This window comes from Anolis sagrei, chromosome X (genome assembly GCF_037176765.1).
Source record: "Anolis sagrei isolate rAnoSag1 chromosome X, rAnoSag1.mat, whole genome shotgun sequence".
In the NCBI taxonomy this organism is placed as follows: Eukaryota; Metazoa; Chordata; class Lepidosauria; order Squamata; family Dactyloidae; genus Anolis; species Anolis sagrei.
In genome coordinates, this window is record NC_090034.1 from 76519111 (window position 1) to 76544254 (window position 25144).

A 25144-nucleotide genomic window follows, 5' to 3' on the forward strand; every position below is an offset into this window, starting at 1 on the left:
ATGGGTGAGTGACAGCTACATTAAGATCACTCTGACCAAAAGGTCATGAGTTCGAAGTGGGTTTCCAACCAATTGTGTAGCCTGTTGTCGACCTTTGCAACCTGAAAGACAGTTGCATCTGTCAAGTAGGAAAATTAGGTACCACCTTAAAGTGTGGGGAGGCTAAATTAACTAATTTATGAGGCCATAAAAAAAAGACTCCAGCAAGCACTCCAGCAAAAAGCATGCGGGGAATGCGGAAGTACTTCATCAGTGTCGCAGATGGACGATGAAAGCGACAGCTCCCCTGGCGGCCAGAAAAAGTTAAATAGCCTCTGTGTATGTCTGTATATGTTGTATGTAAAAAACATTGGCATTCAGTGTTTGCCATATATGTGTACACTGTGATCCGCCCTAGGTCCCCTGCGGGGTGAGAAGGGTGGAATATAAAAGCTGTAAATAAATAAATAAATAATGCCACATTGTACGAATGCCCAAAGATCATCATCTCCCAAAGCACTTACTATGTTCCCAACTCATGGGAAACGTAATGTTGGTGGACAGAAAAAGAGATTTAAAGATGGATTTAATGCTAACCTTAAAAACTGTGGCATAGACACCGAGAACTGGGAAGCCCTGGCCCTTGAGCACTCTAGCTGGAGGTCAGCTGTGACCAGCAGTGCTGCAGAATTTGTAAAGCTGTAAATAAAATAATACATGAAAGAGCTTCCCTGAATGCATAAACACACACAACTAACAAAAGGATATGAGCCATCAAAGTGTGGTCGTCTGAGCACTTTACTATGACAAAGATCAGGATTCAAATCCTCAGTCATGGATATGCATTGGGTAAGCTTGGGCACGTCACATGTTTTTTCAGCCCCAGAGAAAGGTGAAGGCAAACCCCCTTCTGAATAAATATTGCCTAGAAGGTAATAGGTTTGCCTTAGACTCAACAACAACAGAAGGGTGTATATGTGAGTGTGCAGTCACTTTGAGTCTCCCATAAATAAACAATAATAATAACAGACATTATTTTGTAACTATAAATTACCAATTAACAGCCATTTTCAGTTATTTTAAGACTTGAAACATCTATCTATCTATCTATCTATCTATCTATATATATATATATATATGCTCTGTGCATAATGAGTACCCTAAAAACAAAAGAATCAATGAACAAAATCACACCAAATTTGGCAACAAAATGTCTCACAACACAAGGAATGACCATCACTCAAAAAATTATGATTTTTTCATTTGGGAGTTGTAGTTCCTGGGATTTATAGTTAACCTACAATCAAAGAGCATTCTGAACTCCATCAATGATGGAATTGAACCAAACTTGGCACACAGAACTCCCATGACCAACAGAAAATACTGGAAGGGTTTGGTGGGCATTGACCTTGAGTTTGGGAGTTGTAGTTCACCTACATCCAGAGAGAACTGTGGACTCAAACAATGATGGATCTGGACCAAACTTGGCAGAAGCACTCAATACGCCCAAATATGAACACAGATGGAGTTTGGGGGAAATAGACATTGACATTTGGGAGTTGTAGTTACCTGGATTTATAGTTCACTTACAATCAAAGAGCATTCTGAACTCCATCAATGATGGAATCAACCAAACTTGACACACAGAACTCCCATGACCAACAGAAAATATTGGAAGGGTTTGGTGAGCATTGACCTTGAGTTTGGGAGTTGTAGTTCACCTACATCCAGAGAGCACTGTGGACTCAAACAATGATGGATCTGGACCAAACTTGGCAGAAGCACTCAATATGCCCAAATATGAACACAGATGGAGTTTGGGGGAAATAGACATTGACATTTGGGAGTTGTAGTCACCTGGATTTATAGTTCACTTACAATCAAAGAGCATTCTGAACACCACAAACGACAGAATCGGGGCAATTTTCCCACACAGAACCCCCATGACCAACGGAAAATACTTAAGGCCATCCAATCCAACTCCCTTCATCAGGGCAAGAAAATGTAATCAAAGTCCTCCTGACAAAGAGCCATCCAGCCATCGATATAGATAGATAGATAGATAGATAGATAGATAGATAGATAGATAGATAGATAGATATGACTCACTCACACACAGATATGGTATCATAGATTTGAAAGGTACCCTTAAGGAAGGACAATGATATGTTGCATGTTCCAGGGTGGGCAAACTAGACACTCTCCACATCAACACTGACAAAGAAACAGCAAAAAATACTGTTTACCCACAAGCATCAAGACATTACATATATTAGAAACCAACACTTTCTCATTACTTTATTTTCCAGATCAACAGACTGGGCCACAGCAACGCGTGGCAGGGGACAGCTAGTAGTAACTAAAATAGAAAATGGATTTAATTAAGTCTATAGAATGAACTCTCCTATTTAAATGATTTTGTGTTATGGAACTACTTTATATGGTTTGACAAATAAAGTTTCAAACCCAACCCCAATTTTTTTTTCTGGCTATGGCCCTGGTCAAGACGGATTCCTATGCATCGTGGGTTGTCCTCCATGGGATCCTGTTTTACCGGCATGCTAAAATGGAGAGAAAACAGAGGAAAACTTGCATTTTACCCATGTAATTCACATAAACTGACTGGGTTTGCTCAGGGCATCTAAGATGTTCCCTTTTAGAGCTGCCCTTCATTAGCTTAATGTGGCTGATTCAAAACGTGCGGGGAAAAGCACGTAGTCCTCTCCTCCCAGGCCTTTCTTCTGCATCAGCTTTATCCTCTTCCTCATCACGTTGTAATATTAAATTGCTTAAAATATGCTAGTATTTACTGTATGCTGTACAACAGAAATTAAAACAGACAGGTTTCTTGCCCACAAAATCTAATTAACAAAAGAACAAAAGCAAAGCTACAGCATGTTGGAAAGGATTTCTTATTCCAAGAATGAGTAACCCTTCTGTTTGGGGCAGAATTGTTTTTTTTTTATTAGAGTAGAATCTATAATGCACTAGCTGTGCCCTGCCACACGTTGCTGTGGCCCAGTCTGGTGATCTGGAAAATAAAGTAATGAGAAAGTGTTGGTTTCTAATATATGTAATGTCTTTATGCTTGTGGGTAAACAGTATTTCTTGCTGCTTCTTTGCCAGTGTTGATGTGGAGATTGTCTGGTTTGCCTACTCTGGAACAATCAACATATCAGGATGAATTCTTTAGGGGTTGTTTCAAATCTTTCATACTGCATCTGTCATATACATATCTCTGTGTGTGTGAATGGCTGGATGGCCCTTTGTCAGGAGGGCTTTGATTATGTTTTCTTGCCCTGGTGAAGGGAGTTGGACTGGATGGTCTTAAGGCAGCATTTCTCAAGACCCCGGGGGGGGGGGGTCACCAGGGGGGTGTCAGAAGGGTCACCCAGGACCACCAGAAAACACACCTAGCTCCAGCAGAGAAGAGCTCTTTGCCCCACCCCAGCCATTCCACAGATATATAAACCCATTGTCCTAATTCCAACAGACCTCACTACCTCTGAGGATGCTTGCCATAGATGCAGGCGAAACGTCAGGAGAAATGCCTCTAGAACATGGCCCTATAGCCCGAAAGAAACCCACAAGAACCACAGTATTTTCTGTTGGTCATGGGGGTTCTGTGTGGGATGTTTGGCCCAATTCCATCGTTGGTGGGGTTCGGAATGCTCTTTGGTTATAGGTGAACTATACATCCGAGTAACTACAACTCCTAAATGTCAAGGTCTATTTCGTCCAAACTCCATCTGTGTTCACATTTGGACATATTGAGTATTCCTGTCAAGTTTGGTCCAGATTCATCATTGTTTGAGTCCACAGTGTTCTCTGGGTGGAGGTGAACTACAATTCCAAAACTCAAGGCCAATGCCCATCAAACCCTTCCAGTATTTTCTGTTGGTCATGGGAGTTCTGTGTACCAAGTTTGGCTCAATGTCATCATTGGTGGAGTTCAGAATGCTCTTTGATTATAAGTGAACTATAAATCCCAGCAACTACAACTCCCAAATGAAAAAATCATAATTTTTGAGTGATGGTCACTCCTTGTGTTGTGAGACATTTTGTTGCCAAATTTGGTGTGATTTCGTTCATTGGTTCTTTTGTTTTTAAGGTACCCATTATGCACAGGGCATTTTTATATATAGATAGATAGATTGGGAAGTAAAAATTGTATTTCAGGAAAAAAATGTTCTTGATGAATTAACATCTGAATATATCTGAAGCACCCTCCAACCATTCTCTGAGGACTTTAAAAATAGAGAAAATGTACTTTTTCAGACATTTATCTATTTATCTGGTGTCTGCCTGTCTGACCACTTGGTTATGGTTTATTAGAGGTGTGTTTGCGTATTTTACGAAGGTCTAATCGCTAGATGTATACAATGGATAGTATGAGGCATTCTAATAATGACTCATGTCCTGCTTATCTTTGGATGTACTGGGGATAACTTGCTTTACTTGATCTAATTGAAGGACTGTCAAGCTAGGAAGCTTTTCCCAACAGTATTTAGCCAGCTTCTCCACCTCATTGCACCCTCCAATGTTGAAAAAAAGGGGGAGATATTATTTTCTACATGTGCTACACCTGCCCCAACTCTTTTCGGTTGCCATAAACCACCCAAACATGTTCTGTAAATATTATGTAGGCATATCGAGATGTTTCTGGACCCTTTTACAAAATGCTGGTGGAACCTAGGTCCTAAGTCAGTGGTTCTCAACCAGATGTTTTGACATACAACATGCAGATATCCTAGCCAGTTTCCCAGCTATTTGGATTTCTGGGAGTTGAAGGCCAAAACGTCTGGTGACCCACAGGTTGAGAACCACTGTCCTAAGACATTATCAGCATTGGTGGTAATGGTGATGCCGAAGAACATTTGAGTGGCCCCGGTCCCCTAGTAGGGCCGTTGCTGAGACCAATCCTTGCACTGTAGCATTTATTTATTTATTATTATTTACTTTATTTATATACCGCTTTCTCAGCCCTCAGGCGACTCAAAGCGGTGAACAACATCAATACAAAACATCACGAGACAAGTATAGGGCAATTAAAAACAATTGTAACATAAATCATTAAACATCCGTATAACAATCATTAGCGCCTCAACAGTAAAATCAGAATCCAGTCTCATCCTCCATTATTCCGTATTCCTATGTTCAATTACACTGTTTAATCAAATGCTTGTTCGAACAGCCAGGTCTTCACTTAACTCCGAAACGCCAGCAGGGAGGGGGCCGATCTGATATCTGCAGGCAGGGCGTTCCACAGCCGAGGGGCCATCACTGAGAAGGCCCTGTCTCTCATCCCCGCCAAGCACGCCTGTGATGCAGGTGGGACAGAGAGCAGGGCCTCCCCAGATGATCTTAGTGTCCTAGCCGGTTCATAGGAGATGCGTTCGGAGAGGTAAGTAGGGCCAGAACCGTTTAGGGCTTTATAGGCTAACGCTGGCACTTTGAATTGTGCCCGGTAGCAAACTGGCAGCCAGTGGAGCTGGCGCAACAGAGGAGTAGTATGCTCCCTGAGTGCCGCTCCTGTTAGCAACCTGGCTGCCGAATGCTGGACCATTTGAAGCTTCCGAGCAGTCTTCAGAGGCAACCCCATGTAGAGAGCGTTGCAGTAGTCTATACGGGATGTAACCATTCAGCCAGCTTCATTTTTCCCTTCTCCTTGCACTATCCTTGGCCCAGCCCGTTCTAAATAGTCCAGACCCCTTATTGAAATCTTTGCCCCTGGCAGCTTACCTTGCATGAAGAAAAGAGCGGAACTGGTTTTAGATTGATTTTAATGTATATGTTGTGTTTTTTTTTATATTGTATGTTTTTGTATTATTTTACATATGTAGAAAGTCCCCTAGGGTGGTATATAAACAAAGTTTTATTATTTTATTATATTACTAGCCGTCCCCTGCCACACGTCACTGTGGCCCACTCTGGTGATCATGGGGGTTCTATGTGGGAGATTTGGCCCAATTCTATCGTTGGTGGGGTTCAGAATGCTCTGTGATTGGAAGTGAACTATAAATCCCAGCAACTACAACTCCCAAATGTCAAGATTCTATTTTCCCCAAACTCCACCAGTGTTCACATTTGGGCATATTGAGTATTCGTGTAGAGTTTGGTCCAGATCCATCATTGTTTGAGTCCACAGTGATCTCTGGATGTGGGTGAACGACAACTCCAAAACCAAAGGACACTGCCCACCAAACCCTTGCAGTATTTTCTTTTGGTCATGGGAGAACTGTGTGCCAAGTTTGGTTCAGTTCCATCCTTGGTGGAGTCCAGAATGCTCTTTGATTGTAGGTGAACTATAAATCCCAGCAACTACAACTCCCAAATGACAAAATCAATTTTTTTGAGCGAAGGACATACATTGAGTTGTTAGGTGTATTGTGTCCAAATTTAGTGTCAATTCGTCCAGTGGTTTTTGAGTTCTGTTAATCCCACAAACGAACATTACATTTTTATTTATATAGACTAGCCATCCCCTGCCACGCATTACTGTGGCCCAGTTTGGTGATCTGGAAAATAAAGTAAAGAGAAAGTGTTGGTTTCTAATATATGTAATTTCTGTATGCTTGTGTTGATGTAGAGATTGTCTGGTTGGCCTACTCTGGAACATGCAACATATAATTGTCCTTGTTTAGGGGGTCCCTTTTACATCTATCATACTATGTGTGTGTGTGAGAATTATATATATCTATCTATATCCATGGCTGGATGGCTCTTTGTCAGGAGGGCTTTGATTACGTTTTCTTGCCCTGGTGAAGGGAGTTGGACTGGATGGCCTTAAGTATTTTCTGTTGGTCATGGGGGTTCTGTGGGGGAAGTTTTCCCCAGTTCCGTCGTTGGTGGGGTTCAGAATGCTCTTTGATTGTAGGTGAACTATAAATCCCAGTAACTACAACTCCCAAATGTCAAAGTCTATTTCCCCCAAACTCCACCTGTGTACATATTTGGGCATATGGAATATTTGTGCCCAGTTTGGTCCAGATCCATCATTGTTTGAGTCCACAGTGCTCTCTGGATGTAGGTGAACTCCCAAACTCAAGGTCAATGTCCACCAAACCCTTCTAGTGTTTTCTGTTGGTCATAGGAGTCCTGTGTGCCACGTTTGGTCCAATTCCATCATCAATGGAGTTCAGAATGCTCTTTGATCGTAGGTGAACTATAAATCCATAAATTATAAATCTATACATGCTTGCTTTGGGATTAATAACAAAAGATTAAATTATGATGCTGAAGAGGCTCAGCTGTGATGCCCCTTTTTCCTAAGAAGGCAACCTTTGTAACCTCTCAAGGCCTGCTTCTCAATGAGACATTGGGAGACAGAGGAGATGGAAATCACAACAACCTTTATTTGCAGATAGAGGACCTCTGGGTGTCCACATGGAAGGGGAGCGGAACATCAAATGAGATCTCACATAGGGTTCGTATAGTTTTGCAGGTACAACATCTCCCTCTCCCTTTCATTTTGTTTCATCTTGCACATGGCACAATTTGGACAGATGCTTATCAAAACAGATCAGGAAAACACAACTTCCCAATTACAGTCATTCAATATATCAATATACATCTGGGCTTTTTCCTTCCTTTGAGGCATCAATTTTGGTCCAATCTATCAGACACTATTTTGTTTGAACTGTCTACACCTGAGACCTGAAACCTTCAATTGATGACTCCTTTTGCATCTCTAAAGAAGGTGATTACCTGTCTCTAAAGAAAGGTAAAGGTAAAGGTTGTCCCCTGACATTAAATCCAGTCATGTCTGACTCTGGAGTGTGGTGCTCATCTCCATTTCTAAGCCGAAGAGCCAGCATTGTCCATAGACATCTCCAAAGTCATGTGGCCGGCATGACTGCATGGAGCGCCGTTACCTTCCCGCCGAAGCGGTACCTATTGATCTACTCACATTTGCATGTTTTCGAACTGCTAGGTTGGCAGAAGCTAGGGCTGATGGGGGTAATAGGGGTTGCAATCCAACTGGACACACGAAACTGACATTGCTTGGAAAGGAGCCCCAAAGACCATTCAGCCCAACCTCATTTGACAGTAAAAGAAGACACAATGAAAGCCCTCACAACAGATGGCCAACCAATTGGAAGGGAGCCCTAAAGCCCATCCACTCCAACCCCCTCCTTTCCTCCCTCCTCCTTTCCCTTCCTCCCTTTCTCTACTTCCTTTCCTTCTCCCTCCTTTACTTCATTCCCTTCCTTCCCTCTTTCCTTTCCCTCCTCCCTCCCTTCCTTTCTTCCCTCCCTCCCCTTCCTCCCTCCCTTCCCTTCCTCCCTTTCTTTCCTTCCTTTTTCTCCCCCCTGCCAGCTTCATCCTCCTTTATTAAATCTACAGTGTAGATGCACCCAAAGTCACCCCTCTCATACTGCCATGTAAAATCCAGATTATCTACTTAGAACTGGATTATATGGCAGTGTAGACACACACACACGCTCATACACACACACACACACACACACACACACACATTTATGAATAGATGTTGGATGACTGGCTGGTTATATATATATAATTACAATACTATATATATATATATATATATATATATATATATATATAATAGAATAAATTTAGTGAGGAGGTATTGGGGGAGAACAGACAGGAAGGAAGGAGAGAAAAAAGGAGGGAAGGGAAAGGGAAGGAATGAAGGAGGGAAAGGGGGAAGGAAGGAAAGAGAGAAGGAGGGAGGGAAAGAATGAAGGAGGGAAGGAAAGAGGGAAGGAGAGAAGGGAGGAAAGAAAGAAAGAGGTACCAAAAGAAGGAAGGAAGAAGAAAATAAAATAAAAAGTGAACGAAAGAAGGAAACAGGGATGGAAGGAGATAAAAGAAGAAGTAGAGAAAGGGGGAGGGAAGGAAAGAAAGTGAGAAGGAAGGATGGAACCAAAGAGCGAAGGAAGGAATGAAAGAAAGAGGTAGAGAAGGAAGAAAGGAGAGAAAGAGGAAGGGGAAGAAAAAGGGGGAAGGAGGTAGGTACCTCTCTTTCATAATAGGTAGGTATCTCTCTTTAGTAGGTACCTAGTAGTAGGTACCTCTCTTTCACAATAGTCCAGATAGCTACCTCTGCTTCAAAAATTCTTACTATAGTTCACAGCAATGCGTGGCAGGGCACAGGCATGTAGCCGGGGGGGGGGGGGGGGGGGGCTTGAGGGACTTCACCCCCCCCCCCGAAATTCTCATGGTGGTTCGCGAAAAGGCCTTACTGGTGCATTATTTAAACTGTTATGTTTATTCATATCATGATCTGATCACCATGCTCAATATATCCCATATGCTTGGGGTATTGGGATAACAATGCAAAAGGTTTGCTAGCGTAGACCCTTTTTCACTCAGACTCAGCCCCCCCCCCCCCCCCCCCGAATCGAAATCCTGGCTACGGGCCACAGCTAGTTTATTAATAAAATGAAATCAGACCCCTTGTCCCCTTCAGTGCCAAAAAGCAGACGAGGAACCAGGATCGGCTCCCTCTTGCTTTCGTATCGAGCGGGTTTTCGTACCGGGGGACCCTTACCGTTACGAGCTCCCAAAATACCAAAATAAAAAAGGAAACAGAAGAAATAAATTCTCCACTCAACTCTAGTGCTAACCCATATCTTCCAGAACAATCCTATCACTTGTGGTACATGCACGAGGGGAAAGGGACAGAGTAAGTGCCATTTCCAAATCCCTGCAGGTTCCATGAAGTTGGGGCAGAAAGAGAGTTGGCAGGCATGTGTATCTCCCTTCCCCTGCTTATCTAGACCCCCTTTTCAGCAACTGCCAAGTAAAGAAGGAGGCATAGAAACATATGAATCCTTAGCACCAGCTGGATGTTTATGCCTGTTGAACTTTCCGCAGGCATAACCTTGGGCATCATAAATTTAGCCCTATTACGGGCTTCCTTCTCCCCCATGGAGCAGCATTTGACCAACGGTCCCTCGGCTGCCAATCTTTGGGCTGCACCCTTAAATAGTCAGATCTGATTAGGCCCCTCTTTTCTTGTTGTTTCAAGGGGTTTGGGGGCCGGGGAACAAATGGCCTTTTCATTCCATCAGCCTTTTAATGACTGATTTCATTCTTCATGGCTGATGTATATTTCTTGCTGGTTTGATAGTATGGACTTTTTAATGGCTCCTTTGCTATTTCGGTTCGTCCTGTTTCGGTGAGCTGGCATTGGGGAAACAATTAAGAATATCTAAATAAATTAAACATAAAACAAAACTAAGTGAGCCACTGCATAGGAGAACTAGAATTTACTTCCTTTATTTATCTAAATGGCAGCGACACTAGGGAATGTTGTTGTTCATTCGTTCAGTCGTCTCCGACTCTTCGTGACCTCATGGACCAGCCCACGCCAGAGCTCCCTGTTGGCCGTCACCACCCCCAGCTCCTAGGGGATGTACCATATACTATATCCCCAAACCAGATGCATTCATTTTTCACCTTTTTAGGAACTTTCTTTCATAAGAACAGCACCCGAAGCAGTTGTGTGTTCCCATTTGCATGTAACAGGAAGTCATTCATGGTTGGGAGAGGTCCACCAATGGCATTTTGTGTGTCTCCCCCCATTTTGTTTTGTTTTGCAAGCCGTCGGTAATTAACACGTTTACACTGTTGCTTTTACATTAGCAGCCGCGGCAATTGCCAAGTGTTGCAAGCTCAGACTCATAAAGTTTAGCCTCTCCAAAAACTTTGGGAGTGCATTAGAGAGGAAAAGAAAGGGGAAATGTGCCCTGAGCACTTCACTTTTTATTTGAATTTGCTCTTTATGGAATATTATTTATGGCCACATGAAACATAATGAAGGAACGTAAGCCCTTCCTTTCACTCCGCTATAGCTGCTGAGTCGCAAATGGCGCCTGCCTGCTGTTTATTTCAAGATATCCATCTCTTGGAATTCTCATAGCCAGCCTTGCCGAGGAAGAGGAGGAGGCGAGAGGAAGGGCAAGCGCACAGGCAAGCAAGCCCAAGATGGGAAAGAAGCAGGAATTTGTTCCAACATTTGGGCAAGATTCACCCAGGAGCAAAGTGGGAGGGCGGAAAGCATACTCTGAACACCAGGGAAAGGGAAACAGGCTATAGAGTACTCCTAACCCAATGTCAGAGCAGGAAAAAAATTCTCAAAATAGTGCTGGAGGACAGTATGATTAAAACCTGCCATTCCTAACAAAAGGTGCCTCTATACCAGTGGTTCCAGTCCTTTTTTGATGAGGGCCAACTTTGACCAGGGCCCACTTGACCAGGGCTGACTTTGATCAAGGTCACTTCACCAGGGCTCACTTTGACCAGGGCTCACTTTAAGCAGGGCCCACCTTGGCCAGGACCCATTTTGACCAGGGTTTATTTGTCCAGGGCCTACTTTGACCGGGGCCCACTTACACAAGGGCCTACTTTGATCAGGGCCCACTTTGACCAGGGTGCACTTGACCAGTACCCACTTGATCAGGGCTGACTTTGATCAGGGCCACTTGACCAGGGCCCACTTTGATCAGGCAGGGCCCACTTCACCAGGACCCACTTTGACCAGGGCGCACTTGACCAGTACCCACTTGACCAGGGCTGACTTTGACCAGGGCCCACTTTGACCAGGGCCCACCTTGGCCAGGGCCCACTTAACCAGGGCGTACCTTGACCGGGCCCACTTTGACTGGGGCCCACTTTGACCGGGGCCCACTATGACTTGGGCCCACTTTGACCGGGGACCACTTTGACCAGGGCCTACTTTGATCAGGGCCCACTTCACCAGGGCCCAATTTGACCAGGGCCCACTTCACCAGGGCCCACTTTGACCAGGGCCCACCTTGTCCAGGACCCACTTTGACCAGGGCCCACTTAACCAGGGCATACCTTGACCGGGACCCACTTTGACTGGGGCCCACTTTGACCGGGGCCCACTATGACTTGGGCCCACTTTGACCGGGGACCACTTTGACCAGGGCCTACTTTGATCAGGGCCCACTTCACCAGGGCCCAATTTGACCAGGGCCCACTTCACCAGGGCCCACTTTGACCAGGGCCCACCTTGTCCAGGACCCACTTTGACCAGGGCTTACTTGTCCAGGGCCCACTTAACCAGGGCATACCTTGACCGGGACCCACTGACTGGGGCCCACTTTGACCGGGGCCCACTATGACTTGGGCCCACTTTGACCGGGGACCACTTTGACCAGGGCCTACTTTGATCAGGGCCCACTTCACCAGGGCCCAATTTGACCAGGGCCCACTTCACCAGGGCCCACTTTGACCAGGGCCCACCTTGTCCAGGACCCACTTTGACCAGGGCTTACTTGTCCAGGGCCCACTTAACCAGGGCATACCTTGACCGGGACCCACTTTGACTGGGGCCCACTTTGACCGGGGCCCACTTTGACCGGGGCCCACTTTGACCAGGGCCTACTTTGATCAGGGCCCACTTCACCAGGGCACACTTTGACCAGGGCCCACTTTGACCAGGCCGTACTTTGACCAGGGCTTACTTGTCCAGGGCCCACTTAACCAGGGTGTACCTTGACCAGGGCCCACTTTGACCAGGGCCTACTTTGATCAGGGCTCACTTGACCAGGCACCATTTTATTATTACATTTATTATTTTACTCTATTATTGTTGTCATTATTACATTTACATTCTTTTACCCTATTATTATTACATTTATTATTTTACTCATTATTGTTATATTACATTTCCATTGCTTTACTCTATTATTATTATTATTATTATTATTATTATATTTATTATTTTACTCTCTCAATTATTATTGGAAGGATACGTAAGCACATTTCATTATAGAAGGTTGGAATAGTGGATTAATCAGAGTTGGACAGTCTTGTCTTAAATTACAGTTTTATGTTAATATTCAAAAACATTTAACCTACTGATGTCTCAGTTAATGTAATTTTATTGCTATCTATGTTTATTTTGGAATTGACCAGTAGATGCTGCATTTCCCACCCTTGGCTTATACTCGAGTCAATACGTTTTCCCAGTTTTGGGGGGTAAAATTAGGTGCCTCGGTTTATATTCGGATCGGCTTATACTCAATTATATACGGTAGTTACTTTCCCCATTGACTGTAGTGCATTTAATTGTTTATTAGTTTAATAGGATAAAGGAATTCCTATGCAGAGTCTCCTCTGAAGTCTTTTGCATGTGTCCTCCTGATGTTTAGTGGGAAGGTCTATTTCCAGGATTCCTGATAAGGGAGAGGTTTGTAAGTCGATTCAGCTGAGCTTACTGACCACCTGTGTTCAAAATTTATCACCAAGATCTTAATTAAATATTAGTGCTAGCTAGAGAAGCTGTACAGAAATCGATGTAAGCAGTTACTTCCAAATCCTGTTCATTTTAGTCCGTGTATTCACTTGGGACTAGCATTGAATTTGACCCTAAATAAGCGAAGCCAGGCCTATAGGAACAGTATGGGTGGGCTTTGCCAAAATCTGGAATGTTACTTAATGGAAGCGTATTATTATTTGATTATTAATGTGTTCCTTTTTGTGTTTCACATTTTAATTATTTTATTTAAAAACACATTATGACCCCCATATTTGCAAGGGATAGATTGCTAAACTTACCACGGAAACAGGAAACCATGGATAATAGTGAATCCGACTCATATGAATGAGAGGGATCCTCCCGAGGAATTTTCTGGGTGTTCCAATGCAACATTATGATGGAATTATATCATAGAATTGCCTGCAGGACCTAAAATTAGGTCTGGGAACACATCAGAAGCCAGTGGAAATGCTTTAATAGAGGTGTGGAATGCTCCCTATAGCTATCCCATTAGTAATCTAGCTGTTGATCTTTGCACTAACTGCAGCTTCCAAGCTGTCCTCAAAGGCATCCCCATGTAGAATGCACTGCAGTAGTCCATTCTGGATGTAACCACAGCGTGGACCACCATGGCCAAGTCAAGCTTTTCGAGGTAAAGTTGCAGCTGGCACACAAGGTTTAACTGGGTGAAGGCCCTCCGACTACCGCTGAGCTTCAAGTGTCAGCGCTGAGTCCAGGAGAACCCCCAGACTGCAGACCTGTGTCTTCAGGGGTAGTGTAACCCTGTCAAGCACAGGTTGCCATCCTAGACCCTGATTGACCTCATGACTGACCAGGAGGACTTCTGTCTTGTCTGGATTAGGCCTCTGCTTGTTGGCCCTCATCCAGTCCACCACAGATGCTAGGCACTGGCTCAGAATGGTCCAAGATGTGGGGAGCTTCCTTGGAGTGAGGTGGAAAGGAGTAGTAGAGTTGCGTATCATCTGCATAGATGTGGCAACCAACTCCAAAACTCCAGATGACCTCGCACAAGTAACATTGTGAGAAGTTGCTATAATATTGCATAACAATGTAGTTTGTTTTGATTTGTCAAGCTAGTTGTGTTTGAATCCATCACATCTAGGGACCCAGATTGGCTAAAAAATAGAGACTACCAATTATTATTATAATTGATGCTGGAAAACACAAGAATGGCCATCAGATTGGGGAAAAATCAACTTATATCCGCATACCCAAAAACGAAAATGCTAAAGAAAACTTTCATACAGTGGCACTTATTTCTCATGACAGTAAGGTAATGCTCAAGATCCTGCAAGGTAGACTCCAGCAATACATGGAGAGAGAGTTGCCAGATGTACGAACTGGGTTTAGAAAAGGCAGAGGAACGACAGGCCAAATTGCCAATATCCACTAGATAATGGAGGAAGTTTCAGAAAAACATCTATTTCTGTTTTATTGACTATTCTAAAGCCTTTGACTGTGTGGATCACAATAAATTGTGGCAGCTTCTTGGTGCTCTGGGGAGCCCAAGCCACCTTATCTGTCTTCAGAGGAAACTCTATAACAACCAAGTAGCAACAGTAAGAAGAGACCACGGAACATAATAAATTGTGGCAAGTTCTTGGTGGTATGGGGAGACCAAACCACCATGTCTGTCTTCTGAGGAATTGGTATAACAACCAAGTAGCAACAGTAAGAATAGACCATGGAACAACAGACAGGTTCAATATTGGGAAAGGCGTAAGGCAGGGCTGCCTACTCTCCCCCAATGTGTTCAACTTGTATGCAGAACATATCATGTGACCTGTGGGGCTTGATGAATCCAAGGCTGGAGTTAAAATTGGTGGAAGAAACATTAACAACTTTAGATATGGTTGATGGTTGAATGAAAGGAGGAGCTGAGGAGCCTTCTAACCAAGGTGAAAGAAGAAAGCGCAAAAGTTGGGTTGCAGTGATACATAAAAAAACAAGATTATGACAATCAGGCTGATTGATAACTGGCAAATAGAGGGAGAAAACGTGGAGGCAGTGACAGACTTTGTGTTTCTAGGCGCAAAGATGCAGACTACAGCCAGGAAATCAGAAGACATTTCCTTCTTGGGAGGAGAGCAAAATAGTGAAGAGTAGAGACATCACACTGGCAACGAAGATCCACATTGTTAAAGCAATGGTATTCCCCATCGTAACCTATGGATGTGAGAGCTGGATCATAAGGAAGGCTGAGTGAAGGAAGAGAGACACTTTTGAACTGTGGTGTTGGAGGAAAGTGCCTTGGACCGCGAGAAGATCCAACCAGTCCATCCTCCAGGAAATAAAGCCCGACTGTTCACTGGAGAGAAGGATATTAGAAGCAAAGACAAATTATTTTGGTCATATAATGAGAAGACATGAAAGCTTGGAGAAGAGAATGATGCTGAGGAAATGGAAGGAAAAAGGAAGAGGGGTTGACTAAGAGCAAGATGAGTGGATGGTATCCTTGAAGTGACTGCTTTGACTTTGAAGAAGATGGGGGCGGCCACAGCCAACAGGGAGCTCTGGTCCAGGTGGTCACAAAGAGTCGAAAGCAACGGAACGAATAAACAACAAAATATTTATTTATACCTTGCTTAATCTCTCCTAAAGTAGACTCAAAGCAGCTTAACATAAAAGCATTGCCATACAATGTAAAGTATCGGTATGTTAAAAACATATAGTCAACCCTCTGTATCCATAGATGCACTATCTATGGATTCAACAGCCCTTTGAAGACAACCATAAGGTGGATGTGGCCCTCGATGAAAATGAGTTTGACATCCCCAATGTAACAGGTCGTATCATCATTCATCACATGTCCCATTCAAGTAATGTAAATGCTTTATTTATGTATTTATTTATTTATTTTATTTTATTTCAAATATTTATACCCCACCCTTCTCAACCCTCTGGGGGAGGGGACTCAGGGCGGTTTCCAGCTGGCAACAATTTGATGCCTTTATATACACATAATAAAATACTTACTTACTTACTTACTTACTTGGGCGATCCCTCGTTGGACGAGTAGGATAGTCTTCCATGATCAGTATTCTTGTGGATTCGTAGGTGGCTGTGGAGCCCTATTCTTGACCTGCATCTTCTCCCACAGTGACATAACAAAACCAATAATTATATATAGTTAAAAACAGTAAGTCAATACAATTAAAAACTACTAACATATACCAGTCTGGTGGCCGTTATCTATCTGAATTCTGTAGTTGGAGATTCCATCAAGCGTATCCATAGTCAATTACCATAGCCATTGTCATTTTTGTAATTGTCCGCATAGTTACCCAAAGGCCTGGTCCCACATCCACATTTTTAACTTCTTTCTAAAGGAGAGGAGGGATGAAGATAACCTAATTTCACCAGGGAGTGAATTCCACAGGCGAGGGGCCACCACCGAGAAGGCCCTGTTCCTCGTCCCCGCCAAGCGCGCTTGTGACACAGGCGGGGCCAAGAGCAGGGCCTCCCCAGAAGATCCAGGGAGCTTTGGCTCCCACTTCACATTCAGTCTTTATGGGATCCGGCTGAACGCTTGCGTAAGGATAATATAAAACAAGAAGCCAGGACCCTGGCTGAGAGACAATATCCCCTTGAACTTGAGATTATTATTAGGCTTGACACATCATGGCACATCTTTCCAATAAAACTGGTTGAGCATCTCTGGAAGCCGAGGGAGGAGCCATTTTGGAGCCTCTCTTTCTTAACTCAATGAAATACCATTACTCAGAAAAAACTAGAATCACATTTCCTCCCTCTTTAAAAAAAATACTGTTGGAAGCCAAAGGAACAGTAATAGCATGACCTACAGTAAGCAAGCTTTCAGCTGTGTGTTTATCAGCTTGGTCCCTTGTGCCTCTCAGCACAAACAGACCACCCACACGAAGGCCTCAGAAGACCTTGCCTAGACTCCAGATTTCCTTCTGAGTCTCTCTGTTTGTGTGCGCATATCTCTGCCAAAGCAGATGGACTGAGTAGCTTGGGGACTCACTGCTGACTATTTACTACACAGCCCCAGAGAATAGCTAAACAATTTTATTTCAGTGTTTATAGCTCTGCATTGGTGGAAAGCTAGACACAAGCATATTGCTAATACACACACACACTATACCAGCCAAGAGGAGTCTAAACTTACTGATATGGGCAGAATAGATAAAATTTTAATTTGGGGGCTGCAACTCCCAGAATTTCTCAGTCAATATGGCTGGCTACGGAAGTACTTCATTGTTTGATGCCCTAAAGCAGTGTTTCTCAACCTTCCGAATGCTGCAACCCATTAATACAGTTCCTCATATTGTGGTGACCCCCCAACCATAACATTATTTTCGTTGCTACTTCACAACTGTAATTTTGCTACTGTTATGAATCATAACACAAGCACGGCTGGCGGGGACAAGAGACAGGGCCTTCTCGGTGGTGGCCCCTCGGCTGTGGAACGCCCTTCCCACGGACATTAGACTAGCACCATCTCTAATGGTATTCCGCAAAAAAGTGAAAACCTGGCTGTTTGAGCAGGCATTCGAATAATTAGTGCAATGATTGGTAATTGAACATACGAATGGAACAATGGATGACGATTCTGGATTATGCTTGTGATGATGAGACGATAATTGAATGGTTATTGTAGTAATGGTTTGTTAATTGTTGTATAATGTTAGGTGTCACTGCTTTTATACTGTAGCATTGAATTTTGGCTGTTTTTGTTTGTTGTGAACCGCTGTCGCCTAAGCAAAGTAAATAAATAAATAAATAAATAAATAAATAATGTAAATATCTGATATACAGGATGTATTTTCATTCACTGGATGAAATTTGGCACAAATACCCGATATGTCCAAATTTGAATACTGGTGGGTTTTGGGAGGGGGGTTTATTTTGTCATTTGGGAGTTGTAGTTGCTGGATTTTATAGTTCACCTACAATCAAAGAGCATTCTGAACTTCACCAGCGATGGAATCGAACCAAATTTGCCACACACAACTCCCATGACCAACAGAAAATACTGGAAGGGTTTGGTGGGCATTGACCTTGAGTTTTGGAGTTGGAGTTCACCTACATCCAGAGAGAACTATGAATCCAAACAATGGTGGATCTGGACCAAACTTGGCACAAACACTCAATATGTCCAAATGTGAACACTGGTGGCCTTGAGTTTTGGAGTTATCGTTCACCTACATCCAGAGAACACTGTGGACGCAAACAATGATGGCTGTGGACAAAACTTGGCACAAATACTCAATATACCCAAATGTGAAGTTTGGGGGAAATAGACCTTGACATTTGGGAGTTGTAGTTGCTGGGATGTATAGTTCACCGACAATCAAAAGCATTCTGAAACCCACCAATGATAGAATTGGGCCAAACTTCCCACACAGAACCCCCATGACCATCAGAAAATACTGAGTTTTCTGGTGGTCTTTTGTGAACCCTCTGATACCCCCTTGTGACCCCCCCCCCCGAGTCCCGACCCCCCCAGGTTGAGAAACACTTCCCTAAAGAATTACCCAAACTCTCAGCAATGTTAGGTGCAGGATATTCAAATGGAAATTCGACAAATTCGTGGATTATTGTTTTCTCAGTGAGCCATACAGTGTTTGTCATAGCTAATTAGCTACCTATGGAAGGGTCTGTATCTATTTGCCTGATTCAGGACGGCATTGGAAAGTGAATTCCATGGGAGATGCAGGCATGGGATAGTGGTGGGCTTATATAAGAACTGGAGGCTCCATCTCTTCCCAATTTTAAGCTAGGCTCTTATCCAGGTAGCTACGTTCTTGAGTTTAGCTAGCCAGATTCTCTTGGATCTCCAGTATGTCACATTCCCTTTTTGTGTGGCCCAGGGTGACAAGGGAGAAGCATTCGTGAACTGGCCAGGAAGCCAGACAACTGGTAGGAAAATGTCAGTCCTATGGTTTATTGTGGGTATGTGGGAATCTCCTCGGGTGTCTCATTACTCCATGGTGATCTCAGACAGCAAGGCTGATGGCTAACATGGGCAGAGGCAGTATACTGGGAACAAAGAACAGATTACCTGTTGCCTTCATCTCCCACTTATGGGTTTTTCAGAAGCATTTGACTAGGCCAGTGGTTCTCAACCTGTGGGTCCCCAGATGTTTTGGCCTTCAACTTCCAGAAATCCTAACAGCTGGTAAACTGGCTGGGATTTGTGGGAGTTGTAGGCCAAAACACCTGGAGACCCACAGGTTGAGAACCACTGGACTAGGCAGTGCAGGACAAAGGATGCGGTACTTAATGCAGTTGCCATTGTGTGCCTTCAAATTGTTTCTGACTTATGGTGGCGCTAAGGTGACCTACTGCAGAGTTTGTTTGTTTTTTGTTGCAAAGTTTATCCAGAAGAGGTTCTTCGTTGTTGTTGTTGTTATTATTATTATTATTATTATTATTATTATTGGAGCTTCCGGTAGCGCAGTGGGTTAAACCCCTGTGCTGGCAGGACTGAAGACCGACAGGTCGCAGGTTCGAATCCGGAGAGAGGCGGATGACCTCCCTCTATCAGTTCCAGCTCCTCATGTTGGGACATGAGAGAAGCCTCCCACAAGGATGATAAAAATATCAAGTCATCCGGGCGTCCCCTGGGCAACGTCCTTGCAGACGGCCAATTCTCTCAAACCAGAAGCGACTTGCAGTTTCTCAAGTCACTCCTGACACACCAACAAAAATTATTATTATTATTATTATTATTATTATTATTATTATTATTTACATCACACAGTCCTAGACACTTGAGAAGTATCCAATGTGTAATCGAATACAAAGCCAGCATAGTGATCTTGTTTGCTGTGATTGTGCCTGATGTTCATGATGGGAATGGGGATGATGTTCTTGATGGTGGGCCTGGGTCTGTTGGCAATGGGGATGAGTTAAGCTTAGGCAAGAGGCCCGAGCTGTCTGGAAGATTTACAAGGTCACATTCCAGGGAGAGGCCCTTAACAGTCTTTCTCAGAACAACTGTCGGAAGATGATTTGTCAGGTGCAGAAGTTAATGAGAGTCAAGTTAATGAGAGTGTAGATAGAAAGTGGGGCTTTTGTAAGCAGCGACAGAGTGCTCAGGCACAAAGTAGATCAGTTCAATTACAGGAAAAGATAGATAAGAAATCTTTATCTGATGGTAAGGTCAAGCAAAATGCTTTCCTTTTGGTTTGAGATCTGGAAAAGCCTTATATTGATTCATGGGAAAGCGTTGCCTCAGTTGTGTCAACTGTGTCAATTTCATGTCGATCTTGCTCTCAAGTATTCTTAGTTCCGTGTACCAAATTTTTGCCAAGCTCTTGATTTGTGTATTGGATTTTTCATGTTGCCTTGTTTCATGGATTCTTGTACCTGTTTCATGGATTTATATATCTACTAGCTGTCCCCTGCCACATGTTGCTGTGGGCCAGTCTGGTGATCTGGAAAATAATGTAATGAAAAGTGTTGGTTTCTAATATATGTGATTTCTTTAAGCTTGTGGGTAAACAGTATTTCTTGCTGTTTCTTGGTCAGTGTTGCTGTGGAGATTTTCTGGTTTGCCTACTCTGGAACATGCAACATATAATTGTCCTTCTTTAGGGGGCCCCTTTCAAATCTATCATACTATATCTCTTTGTGTGTGAATCATATATATCTATCTATATCTATGGTTGAATGGCTCTTTGTCAGGAGGGCTTTGATTATGTTTTTCTTGCCCTGGTGAAGGGAGCTGAATTGGGTGGCCTTAAGTATTTTCTGTTGGTCACGGGGGTTCTGTGTAGGAAGTTTGCCCCAATTCTGTTGTTGTTGGGGTTCAGAATGCTTTGATTGTAGGTGAACTGTAAATCCCAGTAACTACAACTCCCAAATGTTAAGGTCTATTTTCCCCAAACTTCATCTGTGTTCATATTTGGGCATATGGAATATTTGTGCCAAGTTTGGCCCAGATCCATCATTGTTTTGAGTCCACAGTGCTCTCTGGATGTAAGTGAACTACATCTCCCAAATTCACGGTCAATGCCCACCAAATCCTTCCAATGTTTTCTGCTGGTCACAGGAGTTCTGTATGCCACGTTTGATTCAATTCCATCATTGGTGGAATTCAGAGTGTTCTTTGATTGTAGGTGAACTATAAATCCCAGCAACTACAACTTCCAAACGACAAAATCAAAATGTTTGAGTGATGGTCGCTCCTTGGGTTAGTAGGTATCTTGTGGCCAAAATTGGTGGCAATTCATTCAGTGATTTTTGAATTATGTTAATCCCACAAACGAACATTACATTTTTATTATATAGATGGAACTTGTTTTGCCTTGAAGCTCATAGACTAACCTTTGTTTTGTAACTTTACTGTTTTGTTAACATACCGCTTTGCCTACTTCTATTCTTCAATAAACTGCTTACTGAGTTTACCAAGCTGGTGTGATGTTTAAGGTCAGAGGTGTTCCTGCTCTGGTGTACAACAGTGATTTGTAGAATAATAATAATAATAATAATAATAATAATAAGCACTTCACCCTGCAATAACATATTTTCTCTGTTCTGTTTCCCTCCCTTCCCAAATAGGCACATCGGAATTGAGTCCCTTCTCCGATCCTCGCCAGTTTGACCGGTCATTTTCCACATTGCCAGGCCTCACTGAGACCAGGTTTTCAGACCCCAGGATGCATTACCCGAGTGCGATGTCGGCGGCCTTTCCGTACACAGCCACGCCTTCTGCCACTGGGATTGGTGGCATCAGCATGACCAGCATGCCCGCCTCCACACGGTTCCACCATACATACCTCCCCCCGCCGTACCCAAGCTCCACCCAAAACCAGAGCGGAGCCTTCCAGACCAACCCATCTCCTTACCACTTGTACTATGGTACATCCTCTGGGTCCTATCAGTTCTCCATGGTGGCAGGGGGAGAGCGCTCACCAACAAGAATGCTTCCCTCCTGCCCAGGTGCATCGGCTGGAAACAACTTGATTAACCCCAGTCTCGCCAATCAGAACGATGTTGTTGAGGCCGACGGTAGCCACAGTAACTCGCCCACAGCCATGACAACTCCTGGGAGAATGGATGAAGCTGTCTGGAGACCATATTGAAAAAAAGAGACAAGCAAGCCAGGCACCTTCAGCTGTAACGGAATTAAAAAGCCCAACCACATCCCATGATGGTTGTTAAAAAAGAAGATATTATTAAAAGAGCCACAGGCAACATTTTCCACATGTATCACCAAGTGAAATTGCTTTTGTACAAAATATAGGTAATTAAGTTAATTAAGCAAAGGCAGACGAGATGGGCTGGACTTTTTAATACATTTCAAGACAACATTCTCTTGATTCCTTTGGGTTCTCCTTGAGCAATGGTTTATTGTGTCCTGAATGTACATAAAATGGCAACGCTTTGCCCCTTTGTAGCGATCCTAGCCATGCATGAGAAGGGTAACCAATCATCTCAAAGGCAATGAATGAACAAATGAATGGGGTACTTCATTCTCTAGGGACCAGGGCTGGAAAGAGACATCTGTGAATCTTGGTCAAAATGAAGTCAAACCAAAATGCACCATGTTGTACACCAAACAGGGGTTTGCTTTACAATTCAGTAATTGCTTTACTTGGAGGCAATGTAAGGTTGACATGTCAGACTGCAAATACTGGATACCATTTGGTGTGATCGAATAGCAATCCAACAGGTCTCATCGATAGGGTACATAGCGCCTACACAAGCCACGTTCAAAACTGAACATAGCTGCTATTTGTTTACATGGGCCTTCTGCAAAAATTGGGGAATTGTGACAGGTAGTTTTTAGTTTGAGTTGCATCAAGATCCCCCTTTTAAAAAAATTCTTGCTTCAAAACACCCAAAAGCAAAGCCATTGATCATGCTGGCTGGAAGTTATGGGACTTGTAGACCAAAGCCTTAACTTTTCCATGCACTGGCAAAAAAACAAAAAACAAATAGACAACTTTCTGCACAGAAAATTCAGCTGAAAGGATGAGAAGTCCCGAATGGGGCATGATGTAGCAACAGAGCTGCCGACTTGTCTGATAAATGGGCCAAGGACCTGTTCTCCCTACTGCTTCTGTTTCCAGCCTCTCTTAGAATAAATAGAAACATAGAGTTGAAAGAGACCTCGTGGGCCATCCAGTCCAACCCCCTGCCAAGAAGCAGGAAAATTGCATTCAAACCCCCACTTACAGATGGCCATCCAGCCTCTGCTTAAAAGCTTCCAAAGAAGGAGCCTCCACCACACTATGGGGCAGAGATAGAGTTCCACTGCTGAACTCATGTTTAGGTGGAATCTCCTTTCCTGTACAGTGTTCTCTCACTTATTGCTGGGGTTCCGCTTCAGGACTCCCCACAATAAGTGAAAATCTGCGAAGTAGGGATGCCATATTAATTTTAATATTTATACATTACTAGCTGTACCCACCACGTGTTGCTGTGGCCAACCTTCCATCCCTCTTTCGCTCCTTCTTTCTTTCTCTTCTTCCTTCCCTTCTTCCCTCTTTCCTTCCTTCTTTCCCCTTTTTTTTCTTTCCTTCTCTCCTTCCTTCCTTCTCTACCTCTTTCCTTCCTCCCTCTCCCTTTTTCTTTCTCTCCTTTCTTCCTTCTTTCTCTACCTATTCTTGGACTGCAACTCTCAATAGTCCTCCTGATTGATTGATCTATCTACCTACTATCTATCTCTAATCTATATTATCCATTTGGAGGATTGCTGGGAGTTGCAGTTCAGGAATAGGAAATAGGAAATACATATGGATTGAGATGCTCTCAAAGAAATCCAAGAAGAAAGCTTGCAGCTTGGAAGCAGTGCATTTGGATCATCCTCCTCCCCTAAAGGGCCTGGTCTAGGGGATGCTGGGAGCTGTCATTTTCACACATGTGCTGTATTGTCATTTAGCTTTGGGGGGGGGGGGTTAAGTCCTTTCTGCTATATTTTGCGAGGGGTTTATGTGTAATGGTCACTCATTGATCTGTTAGGAGTGTAGTGTCCAAATCAATTCGTCCAGTGGTTTTTGAGTTATGTTAATTCCACAAACGAACATTACATTTTTATTTATATAGATTTTATCTGTTATTTTCTTAGCCGTGCTTCCTTACCCACCTCCCGGCCCATTCCAAGGGTGCCTGCCTGCCTCCCTAGCCTCCAGAGCCACACAAGCAGCAGCAGGCCAGCAGACACCTCAGGCCACTGCACTTCCGGGGTCCTTAGCCTCCTCTGGACATAAATATTTTATATTTTATAATTTTATTAATATTTTCAAAAACCCGTGAAAGTAGCGAGGAAACACTGTAGTTTGAAGCCATTGTTCCATTGCGTCCTAGTCTCCAGGACAGCAGAAAACAAGCTTGCTCCCTCCTCCCTGTGACTTCCCTTCACCTCTTGATCCCTGGCCTCATCTCAGCCTTCTCATCTGCAAGCTAAACATGCCTAGCTCTTGAAGCCGCTCCTCATAGGGCTTGTTCTCTAGACCCTTGATTATTTGAGTCTCCCTCCTCTGGACACATTTCAGCTTAGAGTCAACAATTCCCTTCAATTGCGGTGCCCAGAATTCGACACTGTGATTCCAGATAAATTATTATTATTATTATTATTATTATTATTAACTTTATTTGTACCCCGCTAGCATCTCCCGAAGGACTCGATGCGGCTTACACGGGCCGAAGCCTCAAAACACAATACAATAGAAAACATAACACAACAATAAACAAAGCAAATCAAAACAATTAAGCAAAATACAACAATGACAATACATCAGTACATCAAGACACTGTTAAAACTGGTTCGGCCGGCACAATGGGGTACAGGGTTAAAAGTGCTGAGATGGCAGGAGGAACGTAGGATTAAAAGTGCAGTGTGCAGTAACATTGGTTGTGCTAAAGTGCTTCTAGGACTTGGGATGGGGATTCCTAATCTGAGAAGGCACA

The 25144-nt window shown here is 43.5% G+C and overlaps 1 protein-coding gene across 1 annotated transcript in view; it reads left to right on the forward strand.

Annotated features, from left to right (window-relative positions):
• Positions 1–23219, forward strand: part of RUNX3 (RUNX family transcription factor 3) — a 150953-nt gene extending 127734 nt beyond the window's left edge. Inside the window, exon 5 of the mRNA XM_060784424.2 lies at positions 21791–23219. Within this exon, the coding sequence (XP_060640407.2) occupies positions 21791–22314 (524 nt within the window). The 3' untranslated portion in view covers positions 22315–23219. The remainder of the gene's footprint in view (positions 1–21790) is intronic.
• Positions 23220–25144: the final 1925 nt, after the last annotated feature.